This window comes from Nerophis ophidion, linkage group LG07 (genome assembly GCF_033978795.1).
Source record: "Nerophis ophidion isolate RoL-2023_Sa linkage group LG07, RoL_Noph_v1.0, whole genome shotgun sequence".
Classification (NCBI taxonomy): domain Eukaryota; kingdom Metazoa; phylum Chordata; class Actinopteri; order Syngnathiformes; family Syngnathidae; genus Nerophis; species Nerophis ophidion.
In genome coordinates, this window is record NC_084617.1 from 1,285,207 (window position 1) to 1,307,863 (window position 22,657).

Sequence of the window (22,657 nt, forward strand, 5' to 3'; positions counted from 1 at the left end):
TGTTGGGTCTCCCATTCAGTAAAAAACTGTAAAATTCCATTCTTCACCACTTTTTTAGATTTCTATGGGACATTGTGACTTTTGGTATTAGTGTTACTGAAATGTTGATAATAGAGTTAATTATTATTAATATTCATGATTTATCCAGTTATTTCTATATTTCTTGGTATTCTTATTGCTCTATTTGTAGTGTAATAATGTTCATGGTCATTTATGTGTTACAACTATCTACTTCATTAACTTTGCTAAAAATGTTGGTATTATAATTGTATATATCACATTTGCTGATGTTCTGTTGTTGTTTTTTACTGTCGAGGAGCTGCTCTGAGAAGTAAAAGATGTTCATATGTTTTTAGTATTCACTGTTTTATTGTTCATAGTTAATATTGTAATTCCCACTTTTTTTATTTTCATGTACATTTTGGGTGTCTAATTCAGTAAAAAACTGTAAAATCCTATTCTTTTTTTTTTGGGTTGTCTGTCATAACTTTTTTACAACTCTATGGAATATTGTGACTTTTGGTGTTAGTGTTCCTGACAAAAAGGGAGCCAAACACACATTGTGTACATCTAAATGTGTATACATCATTTATACACACATACTGTACATCTAAATGTGTATATATCATTTATACACACATACTGTACATCTAAATGTGTATATATCATTTATACACACATAGTGTACATGTAAATGTGTATATATCATGTATACACACATACTGTACATGTAAATGTGTATATATCATGTATACACACATAGTGCACATGTAAATGTGTATTTATCATTTATACACACATAGTGTACATGTAAATGTGTATATATCATTTATACACACATACTGTACATCTAAATGTGTATATATCATTTATACACACTGGGGCCCCTAGACACATTTTTTCTGTCAACGGGTGAAAATATTTGCCCATCTCTAACTTGTGGCGTGGGCAAACATAGTTAATTAGCGCTAAAGCTAAGTGGAAGCAGTATGGCTTATAACAAGCAGCAGTGTCAGGACTAAGAATAGGACAATAAACATTCAATGCACTCTTGTGGGAGCTTTGACACTATTTGAAATGTGTCCCCCCGCCCCCAGTGTGCCGTGACTCACCTGGTTGTTGTCGAGCACAGCCAGGATAATTCTGTCATAGAAGAGAAGACTCCAGCGCACAAGACAAGCTCCTTCGCCCGGCGCCTCCTTTCTTAACTTGAGTCTCACAAAGTCGTCACTGGAAACACAACATCTTTCATGAGAGCTTATGTGTGAGGGGATGAGGGGGAAGCAAAACAACTCACTGCATGGGTCCATGCAGGCCATTAGCTTCACTCAGCAGCACCCTGGGGGGCGCCACGTCATGACAGAGATAGTGGTGGGCGTCCGCAGTCAGCCGGTAGTAGCCATCCAGCAGCGAGATGAAGGAGCGGGCCTCCGGGCTGGAGCTCATCTCAACCTCCTACGTGCACGTTCACAAAGACAACGCTTACAAGCCACCTCCACACCTTGTAAACACAGCAGCACGCCAGCAGCACAGCAGCACAAACACACGGCAATATTTAGGCATCAGTAGAAACTCTGCTTTGGGACATTTCCTCTTTTGTGGTTATCATCACACTTTTGCTGTAACATAATGCAATGACATCATTTTCTATGGCTTTTTTTTGTGTTGGTAAAGAGGAAAAAAGCGTGATGGTAATCATGGAATCAGAAAAAGGAATCAATCCATTTTGGCAATGCCTATAAAAGGCCACTAGGGCTGTGGTACTCAACCTTTTTTCAGTGATGTACCCCCTGTGAACATGTTTTTAATTCAAGTACCCCATAATCACAGCAAAGCATTTTTGGTTGAAAAAAAGAGATAAAGAAGTAAAATACAGCACTATGTCATCCCTTTCTGATTTATCAAAAAAGGATAACAGTGCAAAATATTGTTCATTTGTAGTGGTCTTTCTTGAACTATTTGGAAAAAAAACATATAAAAATAACTAAAAACTTGTTGAAAAATAAACAAGTGATTGAATGATAAATGCAGATTTCTCCACATAGAAGTAATCATCAACTTAAAGTGCCCTCTTTGGGGATTGTAATAGAGATCCATCTGGATTCATCAACTTCATTCCACACATTTCTTCACAAAAAAATTAATCTTTAACGTCAATATTTATGAAACATGTCCACAAAAATGAATATTGCAATGTTGCATTTCTTTTCACAGTCTATGTACTTACATTCATATTTTGTTGAAGTATTATTCAATAATTATATTTTTAAATATTTTTGAATTGTTGTTATTTTTAAAAAATCTCACATACCCCTTGGCATACCTTCAAGTTCCCCCAGGGGTACACGTACCCCCATTTGAGAACCACTGCACTAGGGGACAGAATCAATCTGCAAGGACCTCTTTATTCCTTCCCCATTATGTGTCTTCAAAAGACAAATAATGGCGAAGTTATGTGTAATTTGAAGTTAGTACACAATGGTTACCGGTACACTTCAAAGGCTCCGCAATTTTACTTTATTGTAGTTTATTACACAATGGTTATACTTCAAAAGGCTAATTGTCGTTATTTTATTTCAGTTTATTACACAGCGGATATACGTAATAAGCTAAGTACTCTTTTCTTTATATGGTGGCATCACACCACAGTCGTGTTTTTCCTTTTCCTTATTTGGTGATTCCTCTGCAGGAGATCACTATTGATGGAACAGAGGGGAAGGTGTGATGATAACCATAGAGTCGGAAACCAATCCTGTCATGCGTATAAAAGGTGACAATATTGCTCAGCAAACCCCACTTGCAAAAATCTGATTAGCGTATTTTTCAGACTATAATCCTTTCATTTTATCAACAGTGCGCCTAATGTACGGAATAATTCCTGTTGTGCTTACCGACTTCGAAGCAATTTTATTTGGAACATGGTGTAATGATAAGTGTGACCAGTAGATGGCAGTCACACATAAGAGAGAGGGGTAGATTGCAACATTACGCCAGTAAACCACTTTATATGCCATCCATCCATTCATTTATTGTCCCGTTCGGGGTCGCGGTTTAAATGTTCCATAAAGAACATTACACACAACGCTCAAAAATCCGTCAAAAATGTTTTAGTAGGACGTCCCACTGGGTGTGAGTTTTCCTTGCCCTTATGTGGGCCTACCGAGGATGTCGTAGTGGTTTGTGTTGTGGTTTGAGCAGCCCTTTGAGACACTAGTGATTTAGGGCTATATAAGTAAACACTGATTGATTGATTGATTGATTGACTTTGAAGCCGCACTGCTTGATAGCTTGTCGGCCCATTACGGCTACTGTAGTCAGAGGTACCAGTATTACTGTGGTGTGTGTATAAGGACCGCAAAATGGCACCCTGCTCAGTGGCCTAGTGGTTACAGTGTCCACCCTGAGAATGGTAGGTCATGAGTTCACTATAAAAATGGGAGCCATTACCACCCTGCTTTGCACTCAGCATCAAGGCTTGGAATCACCAAAATGATTCCCGAGCGCAGCCACCGCTGCTGCTCACCGCCCCCCTCACCTCCCAGGGGGTGAACAAGGGAATGGGTCAGATGCAAAGGACACATTTCACCACAACTAGTGTGTGTGTGACTATCAGTGGTACTTTAACTTGAACATATCTAGTGTTTTGTTTCCCAATATTATGCAAAACCAACTTCTTTTACCTTCTGGTACCTGCTGATGTGTATTTGGGATCTGCATAAGTCCTGAAAAGTTGCGCACACCCACCTATGAAGTCAATGCCAACTCCGTAGTCGATAAGCTTCTTTTTCTCTATCTTCTTGTTATGTGACATTCATCCTGTAATGTTGCCATTTCTAATATAAAGTAGTGTAAAGTTCTTACTTATATCTGTCAGTCAACTCACCATGAAAGCACTAAAAAATACCGGTGTAGTGAGTTGACATTATTCACCCAAGGAACTTTACTTATTGGAGAGTTCCGGTCACGGGACACATTTTGGGTGTTGTTGTTGTTGCACTAGTGAGCCACGGATGAGGAGATGCTGCTCCGTTATTGATTGAAATAAAATGTGAATGTCATTAAAACAGTTAGCGCCATCTTTTGACACTTCTTCCACTCCCGTCCTTGCACGCTACACCGCTACAACAAAGATGACGCTGTCCAAGTGGAGGCACGTAAATAAGAGCACCCACAAAACGCTGCATCCTGAAGAGACTGTCAGAAAGTGAGTTGAAGATGATGTGTAAAACATCATCTATGCAACATTTTGAGCAAAGAAGCACCATTACATGTTATGTAGACCACAAGGAAGTATTTTACATTTAGAAAATAATCACAATAATCTGACTGCTTTAATGCGCCTTATAATCCAGTGAGGCTTGTGTATGGAAATAGACCTGACTAGACCCGCTCATCGGCAGTGCGCCTTATAATCCGGTGCGCCCTATGGTCCGGAAAATACGTTAGTTTTATGAGAACTTAGCTAGGTCTCACCATGTACTTGTTGTCCTGAGTGCTGATGCAGACGTCAGCCTGAGTGATGGCGAGGTGAACAATGTCAGGGAAATCACAGAAGTGCTTCCACTGATCACTCATCTGCTGTAAAAAAAAACAAGGTCAGCAAAAAGGGATATTTACGCCGTGATCGGACTAACCTTCTGCTGGTGTGTCCTCCACTGGATCCCCCTGGTGGCAGACACCATTATTTCACACGCCGCTACGTGGTTATCGTTGTCCGCGTCCGCGTCCTCGTCCTGTTGCAGCCTCCGGAGGCTGGCCGAGAAGGTCTCGCTGCCGAAACGAGGCGCCAAGTACTCCAGAGTGCAGAGGTATTTGCACATGATCTCCTTGCCGTCCAGTTGCCTGCCGTGCATGTTGCGCTGGTAGGCCACCACAAATCTTCCAAACATTCGCCGGATTCGAATTTTTGTCAAGAGTTTGTCTTCAGAGATGTGCTTGGCGAAAGATTTTGGGATGCAGGTTTCAAAGCTGAAGAAAAAATCTGGATTTATTATATTTAATGCAGTAGAACGCAGAAAAATATAAGACAATATTTTTGAAGGGGCAGTACATTACAATGTCCACTTGATTAGGTACACCTGCACAACCACAAAGTATTAGGAAAGCTAAATTAGTCAGAGAATTACAGTAGTTGTTATTGTTGTGATAGGACAGATTACAACAAATACAACTGTAAATACACCATAGTCTGACCCACAGCCTGTTATTTGCACACTAGTGACATGTTACACACTAAAAATGAGGTTGTCCTAAATAGAAACCGAAAGCGAATGTTGTGATGAAATATCCACTTCTGTTGGCGACTGCTTCTTTCCGGCACACACCTGTGACGTAGCTCGCCCTAAGCTGACGAAAAAGTAACATCCAGGTGTACGACGCGTTTAGACTGAAGTCACGTTTGAAAAAATGTGATTCAGGACTCCCCCCTGATGTGGCCTGGATCTGGATTCCAAAACATCAGTTTTTAAGCACTTTGGAGTGTTTAGACTGGCAACTTTTTTTTTTTAGATCTGTGTCACTTGAGGGCAAATAAATCCAATTTGGTGTGCAGTATAAACGGGGACTAAGTCAAGCTAGTCTTTTGTTGAGCCCTACAAAGTGTTTGTACTGTAACTAGTATACTTACCACACACTTGCTGTTTGATTGTAACATGCGTCTAAGTTATACTTGTCATTACCACATTTTGAAGTGTTGGAAATGCCAAGTAAAATTGCTCAGGCTAATCAGTAGCGTGCATCTGGAAAATCCCATTTAAATTAGCATCGAGCTAGCACATTTTTAAATGTGGAGCCTTACTGTACGGTCAAGCCTTTTTTTCTATCTGGCATACTTGCTGTGTTGGCTTGGAAAAGTGTAACATTACCTCCAACTATCGACACCTTGCATCATTGCAGCAATTTCTGATATTTGTAACCACAATACAGAGTAAAAATGACTAAATCCCCTTCCAAGAGCACACACACACACACACACACACACACACACACACACACACACACACACACACACACACACACACACACACACACACACACACACACACACACACACACACACACACACACACACACACACACACACACACACACACACACACACACACACACACACACACACGGCCCCTCCGTGAGCTGCTCTTTCGGCAATGCTAACGTAGTATAAGTGGATTTTACTGTGTAAATATTCATTATTGTAGCAATATTGCTGTGAAAGGGAAACTGCACTTTTTGGGGAAATGTGTTCACTATCATTATTAAAGACAACAACACACGTCTTTTTATTTTATTTTAAAAATGATTAAAAAAAACCTCTTGGAAGATGTGGCGAATGGGAGTCAACGTTTTAGCCTTCAAAGCCTCTAAATCAATTTTAAAACCCTCCATCAACGTTTTGTATACACACTGAAAGTCTATATATAATGTAGTAACAAACACGTTTAAAACAATATGAAATATGTTCAATGTTTACCGTATTTTGGTCATTTTAATCATTGCCGGAACTAGTTCTTCGCCGCATTTATTTCCGTTTCCATGGCAGCGCAGTTCCGACGCCTGGCAACAACGTGTGTCTGACTTTCGTAAAAAATCTGTGTGTCTTCTAATCATGGCAGATATGGCAACAAACAACAAAGACTACTACTTTTGGACAAATGAGGATTCACAACCTTATCTTTTTGAAGCTGAATGCACCGAGGATGAACTGCTGCTTCCAGAAGCCAGCACGAAAGAAGAGGAAGAGGTTGGAGCGGAAGGAAGCCGAGAGAGTGAGGTGAAAGTCACTCGAAGCTGCAAAATGTGGAATTTGAAGCCATGCTATTTTGACATAAACAGCGTGCTTACCCAAAAACGTGGGGAAAATGTCCCCGGCCAGCTGGTCCATGGAGTGAGTCGCACTTTATATTAATCATGACACAAGCTGCATGTCATGTGACTTATTATAACTACAGTGCATTCGCTGTCAGGCTAGCTGTGTACAAACCAAACATGGAACAACACTTTACAGATACTGTAATATGATTGTTCATGTTTTTCACTCATTACACATGTCCTATGGCAATGTTGTGCAAGACAAACTCAAACGCCTTTTGTGCTGACGTAGAAGCTAGTTTATCTCTTTCCGTAGTTAGCTGTGCTAGTCAGCTAGAAAAAGAGTTCTACAGTGTTGGCTCTTACAATGACAATGTCGACACAGCCTGGTTGTTATACAAGTTACGGAATCTAAAAGAAGTATTGTTTTTAAAGTGATTTAAAGGTAGAATTGATTGCTAACATCAACTGCATTGCTTGCCACCAAGAATGAGCAGATTTGTACAAGTTAGAATCCAAAAAGTAAAAAACATTTTGTCTTTTTGTCTCTCATAATGACTGCGAACAATAGGCAAAATTCCAAAAAAAGTTCAGTTAGCCTTTAATGTTAAGGATTTTTGTGATTTCTAATCGTTTGTGAGGGCACCAAAGGGACTTCTGTGTGTGTGTGAGTGTTGGCAAAGCATCACAAACAGCACATTTGAACTTGTCGTTGTTGAGCTTGTTAATAAAGAGAAAGTTGTGTTGTGTTTGTTTGCTGTACAATACTGTACAGAACTTTAGATTGTGTACAAACCTTCACTCAAATATGGACTTTTGTTGAAGCCGCAACCCATCATACATATTTACATTGTTTCTTCTGGAGGAATTTGCTTCAATAAACAAACTTTTCTATTGAAGAAGCCTGTTCCATAAGCAATGAAGTGTTCCCCTCTATGTGTCAAATAGCAGCAGGTTCACTTCTCACCTGGTCTTTTTAGCCACGCTTCGCAAGGTGCGGCCAGTCCGCAGCGCCAGGTGCATGAGGTGCAGCACGGCCATGCCCAGGCACTCGTTGTGGAAGCGACTTCGCTCCTCCTCCCCCTCCACCTTTTTCATTTCCATCATTTCATTGACAAAGTCATACTTGGCCTGTTGGAGGATTACAGGAAGCGAGGAGAGAGAGTGAAAGACGATCACAACCACAACAACGCATGTGGTGAGAAGTGTGAGACACACACACACACACACACGCACGCACGCACGCACGCACGCACACACACACACACACACACACACACACACACACACACACACACACACACACACACACACACACACATACACACACGCACACACACACCTGCGCAAATGAATACTCCACAGATGTGATTTCAAGCAGAGGTGCGTCACCGCCGACAGCAAAACGAGTCACAAGCGGCTCGCTGTCGTTCAGTCCGTGCCAGTTACGAAAGTAAAACCTGCACACAGAGACACACAATATTGTTGACAAGGTGCTTCAGTCACATTTAGGCCATAGTCACACTTCTGTATCTACAAAGCCCAAAAGCAGTGAAGTTGTCACCTTGTGTAAATGCTAAATAAAAAGAGAATACAACAAATAATTTTCAACTTATATTCAATTGAATAGACTGCAAAGACAAGATATTTACTGTTCATACTGAGAAACTTTGTTATTTTTTGCAAATCATCATGAAGTTAGAATGTAATGGCAGCAACACATGTCAAAAAAGGCATTTTTACCAGTGTGTTACATGGCCTTTCCTTTGAACAACACTCAGTGCAGGTTTGGGAACTGAGGAGACACATTTTTGAAGTGGAATTCTTTCCCATTCTTGCTTGATGTACAGCTTAAGTTGTTCAACAGTCTCCTGCCTCATATTTTAGGTGAAATATTGATTTTCAATGGGAGACAGGTCTGGACTACAGGCAGGCCAGTCTAGTACCTGTACTGCTTTTATAGCCAATCATGGCACCTACCTGTTCCCAATTAGACTGTTCACCTGTGGGATGCTCCAAGTAAGTCTCTGATGAGCATTCCTCAACCTTCTCAGTCTTTTTTGCCACTTGTGCCAGCTCTTTTGAAACATGTTGCAGGCATCAAATCCCATCCATCTATCCATCCATTTTCTACCGCTTATTCCCTTTTGGGGTCGCGGGGGGTGCTGGCGCCCATCTCAGCTACAATCGGGCGGATGGCGGGGTACACCCCGGACAAGTCGCCACCTCATCGCAGGGCCAACATAGATAGACAGACAACATTCACACACTAGGGACCATTTAGTGTTGCCAATCAACCTATCCCCAGGTGCATGTCTTTGGAGGTGGGAGGGGCCTATCCCCAGGTGCATGTCTTTGGAGGTGGGAGGGGCCTATCTCCAGGTGCATGTCTTTGGAGGTGGGAGGGGCCTATCCCCAGGTACAAGTCTTTGGAGGTGGGAGGGGCCTATCCCCAGGTGCATGTCTTTGGAGGTGGGAGGGGCCTATCTCCAGGTGCATGTCTTTGGAGGTGGGAGGGGCCTATCCCCAGGTACATGTCTTTGGAGGTGGGAGGGGCCTATCCCCAGGTGCATGTCTTTGGAGGTGGGAGGGGCCTATCCCCAGGTGCATGTCTTTGGAGGTGGGAGGGGCCTATCCCCAGGTGCATGCCTTTGGAGGTGGGAGGAAGCCGGAGTACCCGGAGGGAACCCACGCAGTCACAGGGAAGACATGCAAACTCCACACAAAAAGATCCCGAGTCTGGATTTGAACCCAGGATTGCAGGAACTTCGTATTGTGAGGCAGACGCACTAACCCCTCTGCCACCGTGAAGCCCATGTTGCAGGCATCAAATTCAAAATGAGCTAATATTTGCAAAAGATAACATTTATCAGTGTGAACATGAAATATCTCTTCTTCGCAGTCTATTAATTGAATATAAGTTGAAAAGGATTTGTTGTATTCTCTTTTTATTTACATTTACACAAGGTGACAACTTCCCTGCTTTTGGGTTATCAAAGTGTGTGTACTTAATGCACACACTTGCTGTTTATATTTTTGTCATGTGACCAACAGCTGTGCAGGAACAATTTTGTGATATTCTGCTACAAATACTTAGTGTGCTCAAAAAATTATATTCGTATCCAAATCGCAATTACCCTATTTCCTTCAATTGCTGCCGGGGTGCTAATTGTTTTAAAACCTCTTCTCACTCCGGCGTTTACCAAAGGCATGCGGTAAATTTAGGCCTGCGCTTATAAATTTGAGTGTGCTGTAAGGATACCATCATGAAAAGCACATTTCAATCAATCAATCAATCAATGTTTACTTATATAGCCCTAAATCACTAGTGTCTCAAAGGGCTGCACAAACCACTACGACATCCTCGGTAGGCCCACATAAGGGCAAGGAAAACTCACACCCAGTGGGACGTCTGTGACAATGATCACTATGAGAACCTTGGAGAGGAGGAAAGCAATGGATTTAATTAAAATTATTTTATTATGGTCTTACTTTTACTTATAAATGAAGTCCATGCGCAGCTCCTTCTGATCAAAAGCATCGATAACTTGTTTATAGAAGTCTTCCTTATCTTTCTTCAGTTTTAAAAGTCTCTCTGTCTCGATGGAGATCTTCCTTTATTACCTCCTGCTTCCATTGAAAGTCCAGTTTAGAAAACTGTTCTATTTTAGATATGTAATCCTCCATGTTAATAGTGCAAGCGAGAGGAAAAAATAAACGATTGCTGCTTGTTGTCACTTCTTCTGCAGCCGAGTAGTCGCAAGAAGGATCACTAGCGCCCTCTACCACCAGGAGGCGGGAGTCATTTAATGACTCATATTTGACACACGCAGCTACGGTATATTAATAAAACATAGCTGCTTACTGTTCTTTTTAGCATATTCAATAGCTTGGACCTTAAATCCTACTGAATAGCTCTTAATCTTCTTCCCTTTATGCGATTTCAAATGATTGAAATCAGCCTCCTCCATTTTGAAAATTATGACAGGTGAAGTGTCACTCGTGACGTGACGAGTTTGACCCGGCGGAAATTCCAGGCATATGCTAATTATTTGGCGAAACGAGTTTGACCCGGCAGTAATTATAGGCAGGCGCATACTATGTACCCGACGGCAATTCAAGGAAATTATTCCACTTTTTTTTTTTAAGAATAAATCTTTGGCCTGTATTGCATGTGGTTTTATTAAATGCATGTTGGAAATCAACTATATTTGTCATCTCTTTTTGCTCTTTGTGATCATGTTCACACTGGGGTTCAAGTTTAAGCTCAACCGCACCTGAGATGCCTTGCAAAGGGAAGCGAGACAGCCTGAGAGAGGTTAGGTGCAAATGAGGTGTGACTTACCTCATCCTGTAGTGCAGCACCAGGCGGGAGTGCTCCTCTGGGTCGAAGACGTGGTTGGGACTGTACCAGCAGCGGGACACAGGCTCGTACAGCGCAAACAGCACGTGGAAGACCGGAGTTACACCTGGGGACAAAACATCACACTTCATATTATCATCCATCCATCCATCCATTTTTTACCGCTTAATCCCTTTTGGGGTCGCGGGGGGGGCGCTGGCGCCTATCTCAGCTACATCCAGTATTGAAAAACATCATCATCACCACACTTCATATTATCATCCAGTATTGAAAAACATCATCATCATCATCACACTTCATATTATCATCCATTAGGAAAAAACCTCCTCATCATCACACTATTATCATGGATTATGGGGTTGATGTCTCACCCACAGCCTCTGCAGACAAAACACAGAGCTGCTCGGCGTTGACCTTGTCTGATGTCACATGGGACAAATAACGCTCTCCATCTGGGCTCCAGAAGAGGTAAACATGGATGCCGGGACCCTGAGGGGCCTCAAGAAGCTCTGGAGGGGACCTGTGGTTGGAACGCCTCCATGACCGCCATCTTCCAGGCATGACGCCACACAACTGACACACACACACACACACACACACACGCACACACACACACACACACACACACACACACACACACACACACACACACACACACACACATTATTGTTTAGCTAGAAACACATAGTGCTCAACAATGCATAGAAATAAGAGTGCACTTGTGATATTTAGCTGTTTTTTGACCCAAAAAATGTCATTAGTTAGTCACAAATTAAGAAATAAATATTGAACAAAAGTAAACAGTAACAATGACTTAATTTTTCTAAAATAATGACTTTCACGCCTCAGATTGAAACCATATTCTCATAAATTATAATATTTTCTATTAATATGAACTTAGTTCTTGCACAATTTTATATGATCTAGTGGAACTTTTTGCCTCCAATTTAATATGTTTTTTTTCTTTTGATGGTTCTGTTAGAATGATGTACATTTTTATGTCATGTTTTTTGTGTATAATATTTATGTTTTTTTTTCCTTGCTATGATTCTTTTGGAATAATACATTTTCTCTTCTCATGATTTTTTTTCCTCTACTTTGACGTTTTTCCACATCATTTCCACATCACTTTGTTACACGGTGTGTGTTTCTCACACTAAACAAAATATTTTTTATATTTAAAATCTTATCTATTTTTTTCCATTTTATTTCTTTGCCTTTATTTTCTATGGATCTTGTTATATTTCTAAACAATTTAATTTGTTTTCCCTCATAATATTAGACGCTTATTATCTAAGCAATAAAAATGTGGTCGTATTAAAAGAATAATTGTACTCTACAAAATCATAACTTCAAGTATAATTAAATTTTTTCACAAAATCTCAAAACATTATAATAAAAATATTGTAATATGTTCTCTTAAAATTACAACTGGTATTGAGTACAATTTTTAAGTTTTGTTTAAAACTATTTTTTAGAACAATTTCAAGTATAATTTCAAATTTAATAATACATATTGACGGTGGAAGAGGGGTTAGTGCGTCTGCCTCACAATACGAAGGTCCTGCAGTCCTGGGTTCAAATCCAGGCTCGGGATCTTTCTGTGTGGAGTTTGCATGTTCTCCCCGTGAATGCGTGGGTTCCCTCCGGGTACTCCGGCTTCCTCCCACCTCCAAAGACATGCACCTGGGGATAGGCCCCTCCCACCTCCAAAGACATGCACCTGGGGATAGGCCCCTCCCACCTCCAAAGACATGCACCTGGGGATAGGTTGATTGGCAACACTAAATGGTCCCTAGTGTGTGAATGTGAGTGTGAATGTTGTCTGTCTATCAGTGTTGGCCCTGCGATGAGGTGGCGACTTGTCCAGGGTGTACCCCGCCTTCCGCCCGATTGTAGCTGAGATAGGCGCCAGCGCCCCCCGCGACCCCGAACGGGAATAAGCGCCAGAAAATGGATGGATGGATTATTAATTAAAAAAATACGACCTTATTCTTGTAATAATTAAACCCTTAATTGCAGTGGACTTCTTACGTAATATAAAAAAACATTATCAGAACATTATGTATTTTTCTTATCATTATAACAATAACAATTACGTGTTCAAATTTTTTTCGATTACATTTTTTATGTTTTTAGTCAAAATATTAAAACATTATTATTACCTTTAAATAATTGTATATTTTCTGTAGGGCTGTCAAAATTAACAAGTTAATTCATGTAATAAGACACGAAAAAATGATAGCATTAATCATGTGCACTTATGTGAATAATGCTGTATAATAAACTGTATTTATATTATTCACATGTGAATAATGCTGTGTAATAGACTGTATTTATATTATTCACAAGTAAAAAATACCTAAGTGTTTATTGTTTATTATGAGCAAACTTTGGTGCTGAATTTCCCGCAGGGATCAATAAAGTACTTTCTATTCTATTCTATTCAATTAATTTTGACTGTAAAAGCTCTTTTGCCTTAACCGTTAAATGTTCAGTAAACAAATAAATGCATATGTTAGAAAAAAATGAGTGAGGAGACTCCAACTGGTAAATTTAACTCCAAATTACAGCCTATAGGAACTTTAGATCAAAGGGTTACCAAAGTTCTGTGCAAATAAATGTGATGCATTCAACAAAAACATATCAAAAATTTCCTGGTTGACATTGTGCCAATAAAACTGCATTTGTGTACAAATATTTCAATTTAGCAGGCAAGTATTCACCTGCGATTAATACAAATTAAAAAATGTCATTAATGTGATAAAAAAAAAAACGTCATAATTTCATAATGTCAAATACCATTTTCTATTTACAGTATTCATAAAAATTCCATGCACAATTTCAAGGCTTATTTTCTTGTAATAATACCATTTCATATTACTAATTAAAAAAAATACTACATTATGCTAGTAATAATTGTACCTTATTTTCATAATCACAACTTAAATCTATTAATTATACATTTCCCCCCCTTTTTACTTTCTATCTTCTTCTAATACTCTTCTTTGTAAGAATACCCAGGCCCAAATAATAATCCATCCATCCATTTTCTACCGCTTGTCCCGTTTGGGGTCACTGGAGCCCATCTCAGCAGCACTCGGCCGGAAGGCGGCGTACACCCTGGACAAGTCACCCTCATCGCAGGGCCAACACAGATAGACAACATTCCCACACTAGGGACCATTTAGTGTTGCCAATCAACCTATCCCCAGGTGCATGTCTTTGGAGGTGGGAGGGGCCTATCCCCAGGTGCATGTCTTTGGAGGTGGGAGGGGCCTATCACCAGGTGCATGTCTTTGGAGGTGGGAGGGGCCTATCCCCAGGTGCATGTCTTTGGAGGTGGGAGGGGCCTATCCCCAGGTGCATGTCTTTGGAGGTGGGAGGGGCCTATCCCCAGGTGCATGTCTTTGGAGGTGGGAGGGGCCTATACCCAGGTGCTTGTCTTTGGAGGTGGGAGGGGCCTATCCCCAGGTGCATGTCTTTGGAGGTGGGAGGGGCCTATCCCCAGGTGCATGTGTTTGGAGGTGGGAGGAAGCTGGAGGGAAGCCATAGTCACGGGGAGGACAAGCAAACGACACACAGAAAGATCCCGAGCCTGGGATTGAACTCAGGACCTTCGTATTGTGAGGCACATGCACTAACACTGTACCACCGTGCTGCCCCCCAAATAGTAATGAAATACAATAATAATAATAATGACGTCACACAAAATCAGCTATAATGACATCACGTCAACATAACGACCTAAATTAACACATTTCGGACTTTAAGACTGATATAACAGAATAGGTGTATGAATATGATGAAAATGAAAATAAAACCGTGTAAGGAAATCCTCGCATTGTTAAGTTAGACAAAAGACATTTCAAGTAGGACTTTATAGAGTTTGACTTTGTCATCTTTTACAACTTTGTCATCTTTTACAACTTTGACATCTTTTACAACTTTGACATCTTTCCTTCCAGCGGCAAAAAGACAACGGCGATAGACCGCGGCGACATGAAAATAGCTTACCATGGAAGGAGGCTGTGCGGGTGGAAAGTTGTTGAAAAAGAAGGTGTTGAAAAGAGGTTACATAAAAGGAGGCTGAGCGGGTAGAAAGTTGTTGAAAAGAAAAACTTTCAAGCAAGCTTCTTTTCACCTCATCTTGGCCTCTTACTTCCTGAAACCAATAACCGGAAGTGACGTGGATAAGCTGGAGTGAGCATGCGCAAACACGCCCACTGCTCGCAGAACAAAACACAAAACAAAACAAAACCTGGCTCATAGACATCGAACTTCAGCTCGGCGACGGGAGAGTGTGAGTTGGTGAGCGGAAAAGTTGGCGGAACTACCAAACATTTGGAGTGAATTTGGCGGCGGCGAGAGTATCTAAATCTGTTTTGGCGGTTGAGCATAAGCTGTTTTGTGACTGGATCGAGATGGAAGGGGATAGTGACGGGATGTATGAGGATAGTATGGAAATGGATAGGACTAGAGTGGAGAGAGGAAAGAAGGGGAGAGGAGGGAGTGAAGGAAAGGCGAGTACTAAAAGAGTGCATGAAGACGATGAAGAGGTTGATAAGAGGAAAAGGGTTATGATGGATGAATATAAGATAATTTATACATTTAAATCAAACCAAGATATGAATGACATTAGTTTGATGACTCTGGTTAAGGGATTAAAGAAGGACATTGGAGAGGTGGAGATAGCGAAGGTGCTCAGGGACGGACGGCTGTTGATTAAATGCAAAAATGGAGAGCAAAAGAACAAAGCAATGCGATTGCAAAAACTGTGCAACAAAATAATAAAGGAAAAAATCGAAGTGGGAGAACGGAAGGGGGCAAGAGGAGTCGTGACAGGAATCCCAAGAGGAGAAAATTTAGATGATCTGAAAAGAGAAATAAAAGGAGGAACTGTCACTACGATGAAAAGATTGATGGCATTTAGGAACGGTGAAAAGACTGAGAGCGAATCCGTGCTAGTGCAATTTGCAGAGGAGGTCCTACCAGAGAGAATCATGATTGGGTATCTAAGCTTCTATGTTAGAGCTTACGTGCCACCCCCAGTACGTTGTTTCAAGTGCCAACGCTATGGGCACATAGCTAGTGTGTGTCATGCTAAAATGAGATGTGGAAGGTGTGGAGGGGAGCATGAATATGGACAATGTGGAGAAAATGAACAGGTCAAGTGTTGTAATTGTGGCGGGAATCACACAGCAGCGTATGGGGGCTGCATCATAAGAAAACAGGCAACAGAAGTACAGCAAATTAGAGTTGAACGAAATATTACTTATGCAGAGGCAGTTAAAATAAGAAATCAAGAAAGTGCAGAACAGGACAGAAGTGAAAATAGTTCAAGAAATAAAAAACAAGAGGCAGCAAATACAGGAATTTCCATGGATAAACTAGTTGTATTCCTGGCTTATGTAATAAATTGTACAGAACAGGCTAGAAACAAGACTGAGAAAATCAAAATAATTGTCAAAGCAGCAGCAAAGTTTTTAAATTTAAAAGAATTATCCTGGGAACAGGTGCAAGGTGAGCTACAGAGAGTAGACGAGACCGAGTCATGTTACCACAATCCAACGCCATGTTAATTGTTCAGTGGAATGCCAGAAGTCTGATAGCAAACGGACAGGAATTAAAGGGATATATTAATAATATGAAAAATAAACCACATATAATATGTATTCAAGAAACATGGCTGAAGCCAAAATTAAACTTTATAATAAAAGGATATATAACGATACGTAAAGATAGGAATGATGGGCAAGGAGGAGGATGTGCCATATTTATTAAGGAAGATATGCATTATTCAATATTAAAAGTAAAACAAGAACTAGAGATAGTAGGAGTAGAAGTATGGAATAATAAAGAAAGATACAAAGTACTAAACTTCTATAATCCATGCAAGAAATTAGAAATTCACCAACTAGAAACAATAATGGAGCACTGGAGTGGCAATATTATTTGGTGTGGTGACTTTAATGCACATAGCACAATGTGGGGTGAAAGGGATGACTGGAATGGGGATACATTGGAAGCACTTTTGGAGGAAAAAGAACTGGTGTGTGTGAATGATGGGTCGGGAACAAGGTTAGATGTCGTCACGGGTAAAGAAACAGCAATAGATTTAACACTAGTGTCACAAGGGTTAGCAGGAAAGGTGGAGTGGGAAGTAAATAAATACAGCACAATGGGAAGTGATCACTATCCAATCGTCATTCACATAAACATAAATCATAGGACAGAAAGCACTAGGATAGAAGGAAGATGGAAGTATAATCATGGTGACTGGGAGAAATTTAGGGAAATTACCGACATAACTTTAAAGGAAGTAGATATAAATCAAGATATTGAACAATTAAATACAGATATTACAAAGTGCATAATAGAAGCAGCCGAACAGAGCATACCAAGGAATAGTATAGGGAGAAGAAGGAAGATAGTGCCGTGGTGGACACAAGAGTGCACAGATGCAATACAAGAACGGAATAGAGCATTTAGAATATTGAGAAGAACACATAATTTCCAAGACATGATCCAGTATAAAAGGCATCAAGCTAGAGTAAGGTATGTTATTAAAAAAACAAGAAAACACCATTGGAGAACTTTTTGTGAAACACTAAATAGAACTACTCCTTTAAGCCAGGTGTGGGGAATGATCAAGAGAATGTCAGGGCTCAGAAAAGAACATAAAAATCATGTGATGAAAGATGGAATGCGGAGTGTGGTAGGAAATAAAGAAAAAGCAGAACTTTTAGCAAAAACCTTTGTTAAAGTGCACAGTAATGATAATTTGAAAAATGTAGAAAAACAAAAGAGAGAAGAAACAATTAGTGTAAATATTGAGGAAATGAAGGAAGACAACGATAATAGTTTTATCAACACTGTGGATATGACATTTTCTTTGGATGAAATGGTTCGAATTTTAAAAAAAGTTAAAAATACGACGGCAGGGAAAGACCTGGTGAGTTATCAAATGATCAAAAATTTAGGTAGCATCGGCAAAGAAGTGGTCTTGAAATTATATAATAGGGTATATGAAGAAGGAAAATTACCAGATGAGTGGAAAACAGCTGTAATAATTCCAATATGCAAGCCAGGGAAAGATCCGGAAGAGGCAGGAAATTATAGGCCGATTGCATTGACCTCAAATTTGGGCAAAGTAATGGAAAAAATGATTAATGAAAGATTAATATATTATTTAGAGTCAAAAGAAATTATAAAAAACTACCAAAGTGGTTTTCGCAAAGCAAGAAGCACAAATGACCCAGCAGTGCAGCTGGAAGAGGAAATTAGAAAGGGACAAATAAATAAAGAAAGTATAATTGCGGTATTTTTTGACATAGAGAAAGCGTATGATATGTTGTGGAAACAGGGGTTGCTGATGAAACTAAATAGGATTGGGATTAGAGGAAGAATGTACAGATGGATAAAAGACTTTTTAACAAGTAGAACATTATTAGTAAAGATAGAAAATGAATATAGTAGAGAATACAAAGTGGAAAATGGGACCCCACAAGGGAGTATAATAAGTCCAGTACTATTTTCCATCATGATAAATGAAGTTTTTAGTGAAGTGGAAGGGTTAGTGGAGGTGGCATTGTTTGCTGATGATGGAGTGATGTGGAAGAGAGGTAGAAATACAAATTATATAGAAAAGAAGATTCAAAAAGCGGTAAATAATGTTCAAGACTGGGGGACGGCTTGGGGTTTAAGATTCTCTGTTGGAAAGACAAAAGTCATACATTTTACGAAGAGGAAAATACAAAACAAGCTCCAAATAAAACTCTATGGAGAAAACATAGAAGAGGTACAAGTTTTTAAATATTTAGGAATATGGTTTGATAAAAATATTAACTGGTCAACCCACATCAGCAAGATAATGGAGAAAAGTAAAAAGGTGTTAAATATAATGAGGGCTTTGAGGGGTAAAGATTGGGGGGCTGATAGGTTAACATTGAAAACAATATATATCACTTTAATTCGGTCTGTTATCGACTACGGATGCATTATTTATCGATCTGCTTCTAAAACTCTACTTGAGAAAATAGACCGGATCCAGTCGCAGGCGTTAAGATTATGTTGTGGAGCTACTAAATCTACTCCAGTGGCAGCATTACAAGTAGAAATGAATGAAAAACCTTTGGACATGAGGAGAGATCAACTCTCAGCAGTTTATTGGGCAAACTTAAAAGGATCCAAGCAAGGACATCCAACCCGTCAAGTGCTAATAAATTGCCAAGAAAAAGGGAAGAAAAAAATGAATAGTTTTGGGTGGATAATAGGAGATATATGTAAAAAAACACAAATTGACAATATTAAAGTGAGCCCTACAGTACCAATTCCTGCAATACCACCGTGGATGTATGAAAACCCAAAGGTAGACATGCAGTTACTGAAGAATAGACATTTAAATAGTTACCAAATAGAACAACGGATTGAGGAAATGTTTTTTGATAATATTATGATATACACAGATGCATCAAAAACTATAAATAGTAAAGTAGGAGCTGCTGCAGTTATCCCACAGAGAAATATAGTGTTGAATAAAAGAATTAGTGATAAACTATCTGTTTTTACGGGGGAATTGGTAGCAATTTATATGGCAGTTAACTGGATAGAGGAAAACAAAGCTAGGAAAGTAGTCGTGTGCTCGGACTCCAGCAGTGCATTGACGAGCATAAAAAACATAACATCAGAAACAAGACTAGATATAGTTTATGAAATAGTTCAGGCAATCTACAGAATAAATAAAGCGGGAGGTGTGGTAACATTTCTCTGGGTTCCTGCTCATGTAGGAGTTGAGGGAAATGAGTTAGCTGATAGATACGCAAAACAAGCAACCACTAAAACAGAAGTAAACATGGAGATTAAGCACAGTAAAGAAGAAGTGAAGAGCATAATTAAGATAGAACACAATAAAAAGTGGCAGGATAATTGGAATAAGGAAACAAAAGGTAGAGAGTTTTACAAAGTCCAGAGGAAAGTAGGTGTAATGAGAGGAGGGGGTAGAAATAGGAAGGAAGAAGACATTATGACTAGAATGAGATTAGGGCATACATATCTAAATAGTTCACTAAAATTGATAGGCAAACATACTACAGGGCTGTGTGATTTTTGCCACCAGATAGAAAATGTTGACCATGTCTTAATACAATGTAGGAAATATAATAGAGAAAGAGAAATACTGGAAAATAAGTTAGCAAAAGAAAATATTAGGTTAGAAGTGGGAGATATATTAGGATTGCATTCAGAAAACATAGGATATAAAGCAATATACACATATTTAAAAAACACTGGGTTAAGTAAAAGAATATAGAGTAGGGATCCACCTCGGTCCACACTCCATTACAGTAGGTGGCGGTAATGCACACCAGAAGGTTGCTTGCCAACCGCCATAAAAACAAAAGAAGAAGAAGAAGAAGAACCTGGCTCATAATGAAATATTGAAAGTATCTGATATTATTATACTTTAATATAAAGAAAGTACGTCATACAATAAACACATTGTAGGAGTTTAAATGCTGTTTAAGTTCATTTACATTTTATGGACGGGGCTTTATGTTTATTCAGCCTAAATGGAACTATTTAAAATGTATATATTGCATGTTTAGGTTTATTATAAGGTATGCTTTATTTGTAATTATTACATTTGTCTGACTAATTAAATGACGTACCATGTTATACTGCGCAGTGAAGAATATGTATCTGTTTAATTGCTTATATGGCGGAAGGATGCGTGTGGTAATAAGACATGGAAACAAAGTATCATGGCTCATGACTGTCAGGTACGTGGAATCGAGCCACACAGTTTTTTGACCTTGCTCTTACTTTCTCTAACTCTTTCTTACTGTAACAAAATCGTTTTATTTTGACATTCATTTTTCCCACGTCGTTATTGTTTTATGTTTTGGAATGATTAGGTTGATTAGGTTACAAACCCCGTTTCCATATGAGTTGGGAAATTGTGTTAGATGTAAATATAAACAGAATACAATGATTTGCAAATCTTTTTCAACCCATATTCAGTTGAATATGCTACAAAGACAACATATTTGATGTTCAACTCATAAGCTTTTTTTTTTTTGCAAATAATAATTAACTTAGAATTTCATGGCTTTAACACGTGCCAAAGTAGTTGGGAAAGGGCATGTTCACCACTGTGTTACATCACCTTTTCTTTTAACAACACTCAATAAACGTTTGAGAACTGAGGAAACTAATTGTTGAAGCTTTGAAAGTGGAATTATTTACCATTCTTGTTTTATGTAGAGCTTCAGTCCTTCAACAGTCCGGGGTCTCCTCTGTCGCATTTTACGCTTCATAATGCGTCACACATTTTCCATGGGAGACAGGTCTGGACTGCTGGCAAGCCAGGAAAGTACCCGCACTCTTTTATTACAAAGCCACGCTGTTGTAACACTTATCTTGCTGAAATAAGCAGGGGCGTCCATGGTAACGTTACTTGAATGACAACATATGTTGCTCCAAAACCTCTATGGACCATTCAGCATTAATGGTGCCTTCACAGATGTGTAAGTTACCCATGCCTTGGGCACTAATACACCCCCATACCATCACACAGGCTGGCTTTTACACTTTGTGCCTATAACAATCCAAATGGTTATTTTTGTCTTCGTTTTGGAGGACAGCCCGTCCTCTGTTTCCAGATATAATTTGAAATGTGGACTCGTCAGACCACAGAACACTACTTTGCATCAGTCCATCTTAGATGAGCTCGGGCCCAGCAAAGCCAGTGGCGTTTCACGGTATTGTTGATAAATGGCTTTGGCTTTTCATAGTAGAGTTTTAACTTGCACTTACAGATGTAGCGAGCAACTGTAGTTACTGACAGTGGTTTTATGAAGTGTTCCTGAGCCCGTGTGGTGATATCCGTTACACACTGTCGGTTTTTGATGCAGTACCGCCTGAGGGATCAAAGGTCTGTAATATCGCTTACGTGCAGTGATTTCTCCAGATTCTCTGAACTTTTTGATGATTCTACAGAGCATAGATGGTAAAATCCCTAAATTCCTTGCAATAGCTCGTTGAGAAATGTTGTTCTAAAACTGTTTGACAATTTGCTTACAAAGTGGTGACCCTCACCCCATCCTTGTATGTGAAAGATTGAGCATTTTTGGGGAAGCTGTTTTTATAGCCAATCATGGCACCCACCTGTTCCCAATTAGCCTGCACACCGGTGGGATGTTCCAAATAAGTGTTTGATGAGCATTCCTCAACTTTATCAGTATTTATTGCCACCTTTCCCAACTTTTTTGTCACGTGTTGCTGGCATCAAATTCTAAAGTTAATGATTATTTGCAACAACAAAAAAAGAGTTTATGAGTTTGAACATCAAATATGTTGTCTTTGTAGCATATTCAACTGAATATGGCTTGAAAATGATTTGCAAATCATTGTATTCTGTTTATATTTACATCTAACACAATTTCCCAACTTCTATGGAAACGGGGTTTGTACTACACTGCAAAAGCA

At 39.6% G+C, this 22,657-nt stretch overlaps 1 protein-coding gene across 2 annotated transcripts in view; it reads right to left on the bottom strand.

Annotated features, from left to right (window-relative positions):
• Positions 1 to 22,653, bottom strand: part of tyk2 (tyrosine kinase 2) — a 47,369-nt gene extending 24,716 nt beyond the window's left edge. Inside the window, exons 1-10 of one of the 2 annotated variants that reach the window (XM_061905109.1) lie at positions 20,590 to 22,653; positions 15,188 to 15,431; positions 11,542 to 11,743; positions 11,153 to 11,276; positions 8,150 to 8,267; positions 7,775 to 7,938; positions 4,635 to 4,968; positions 4,474 to 4,575; positions 1,298 to 1,455; positions 1,113 to 1,230 (exon numbers count right to left, since the gene is read on the bottom strand). In XM_061905109.1, the coding sequence (XP_061761093.1) occupies positions 1,113 to 1,230; positions 1,298 to 1,455; positions 4,474 to 4,575; positions 4,635 to 4,968; positions 7,775 to 7,938; positions 8,150 to 8,267; positions 11,153 to 11,276; positions 11,542 to 11,743; positions 15,188 to 15,190 (1,323 nt within the window). In that variant the 5' untranslated portion in view covers positions 15,191 to 15,431; positions 20,590 to 22,653. Of the gene's footprint in view, positions 1 to 1,112; positions 1,231 to 1,297; positions 1,456 to 4,473; positions 4,579 to 4,634; positions 4,969 to 7,774; positions 7,939 to 8,149; positions 8,268 to 11,152; positions 11,277 to 11,541; positions 11,744 to 15,187; positions 15,432 to 20,589 lie in introns of both variants that reach the window. The other variant, XM_061905108.1, reaches the window with a different exon arrangement.
• Between the last annotated feature and the right edge of the window lie 4 nt (positions 22,654 to 22,657).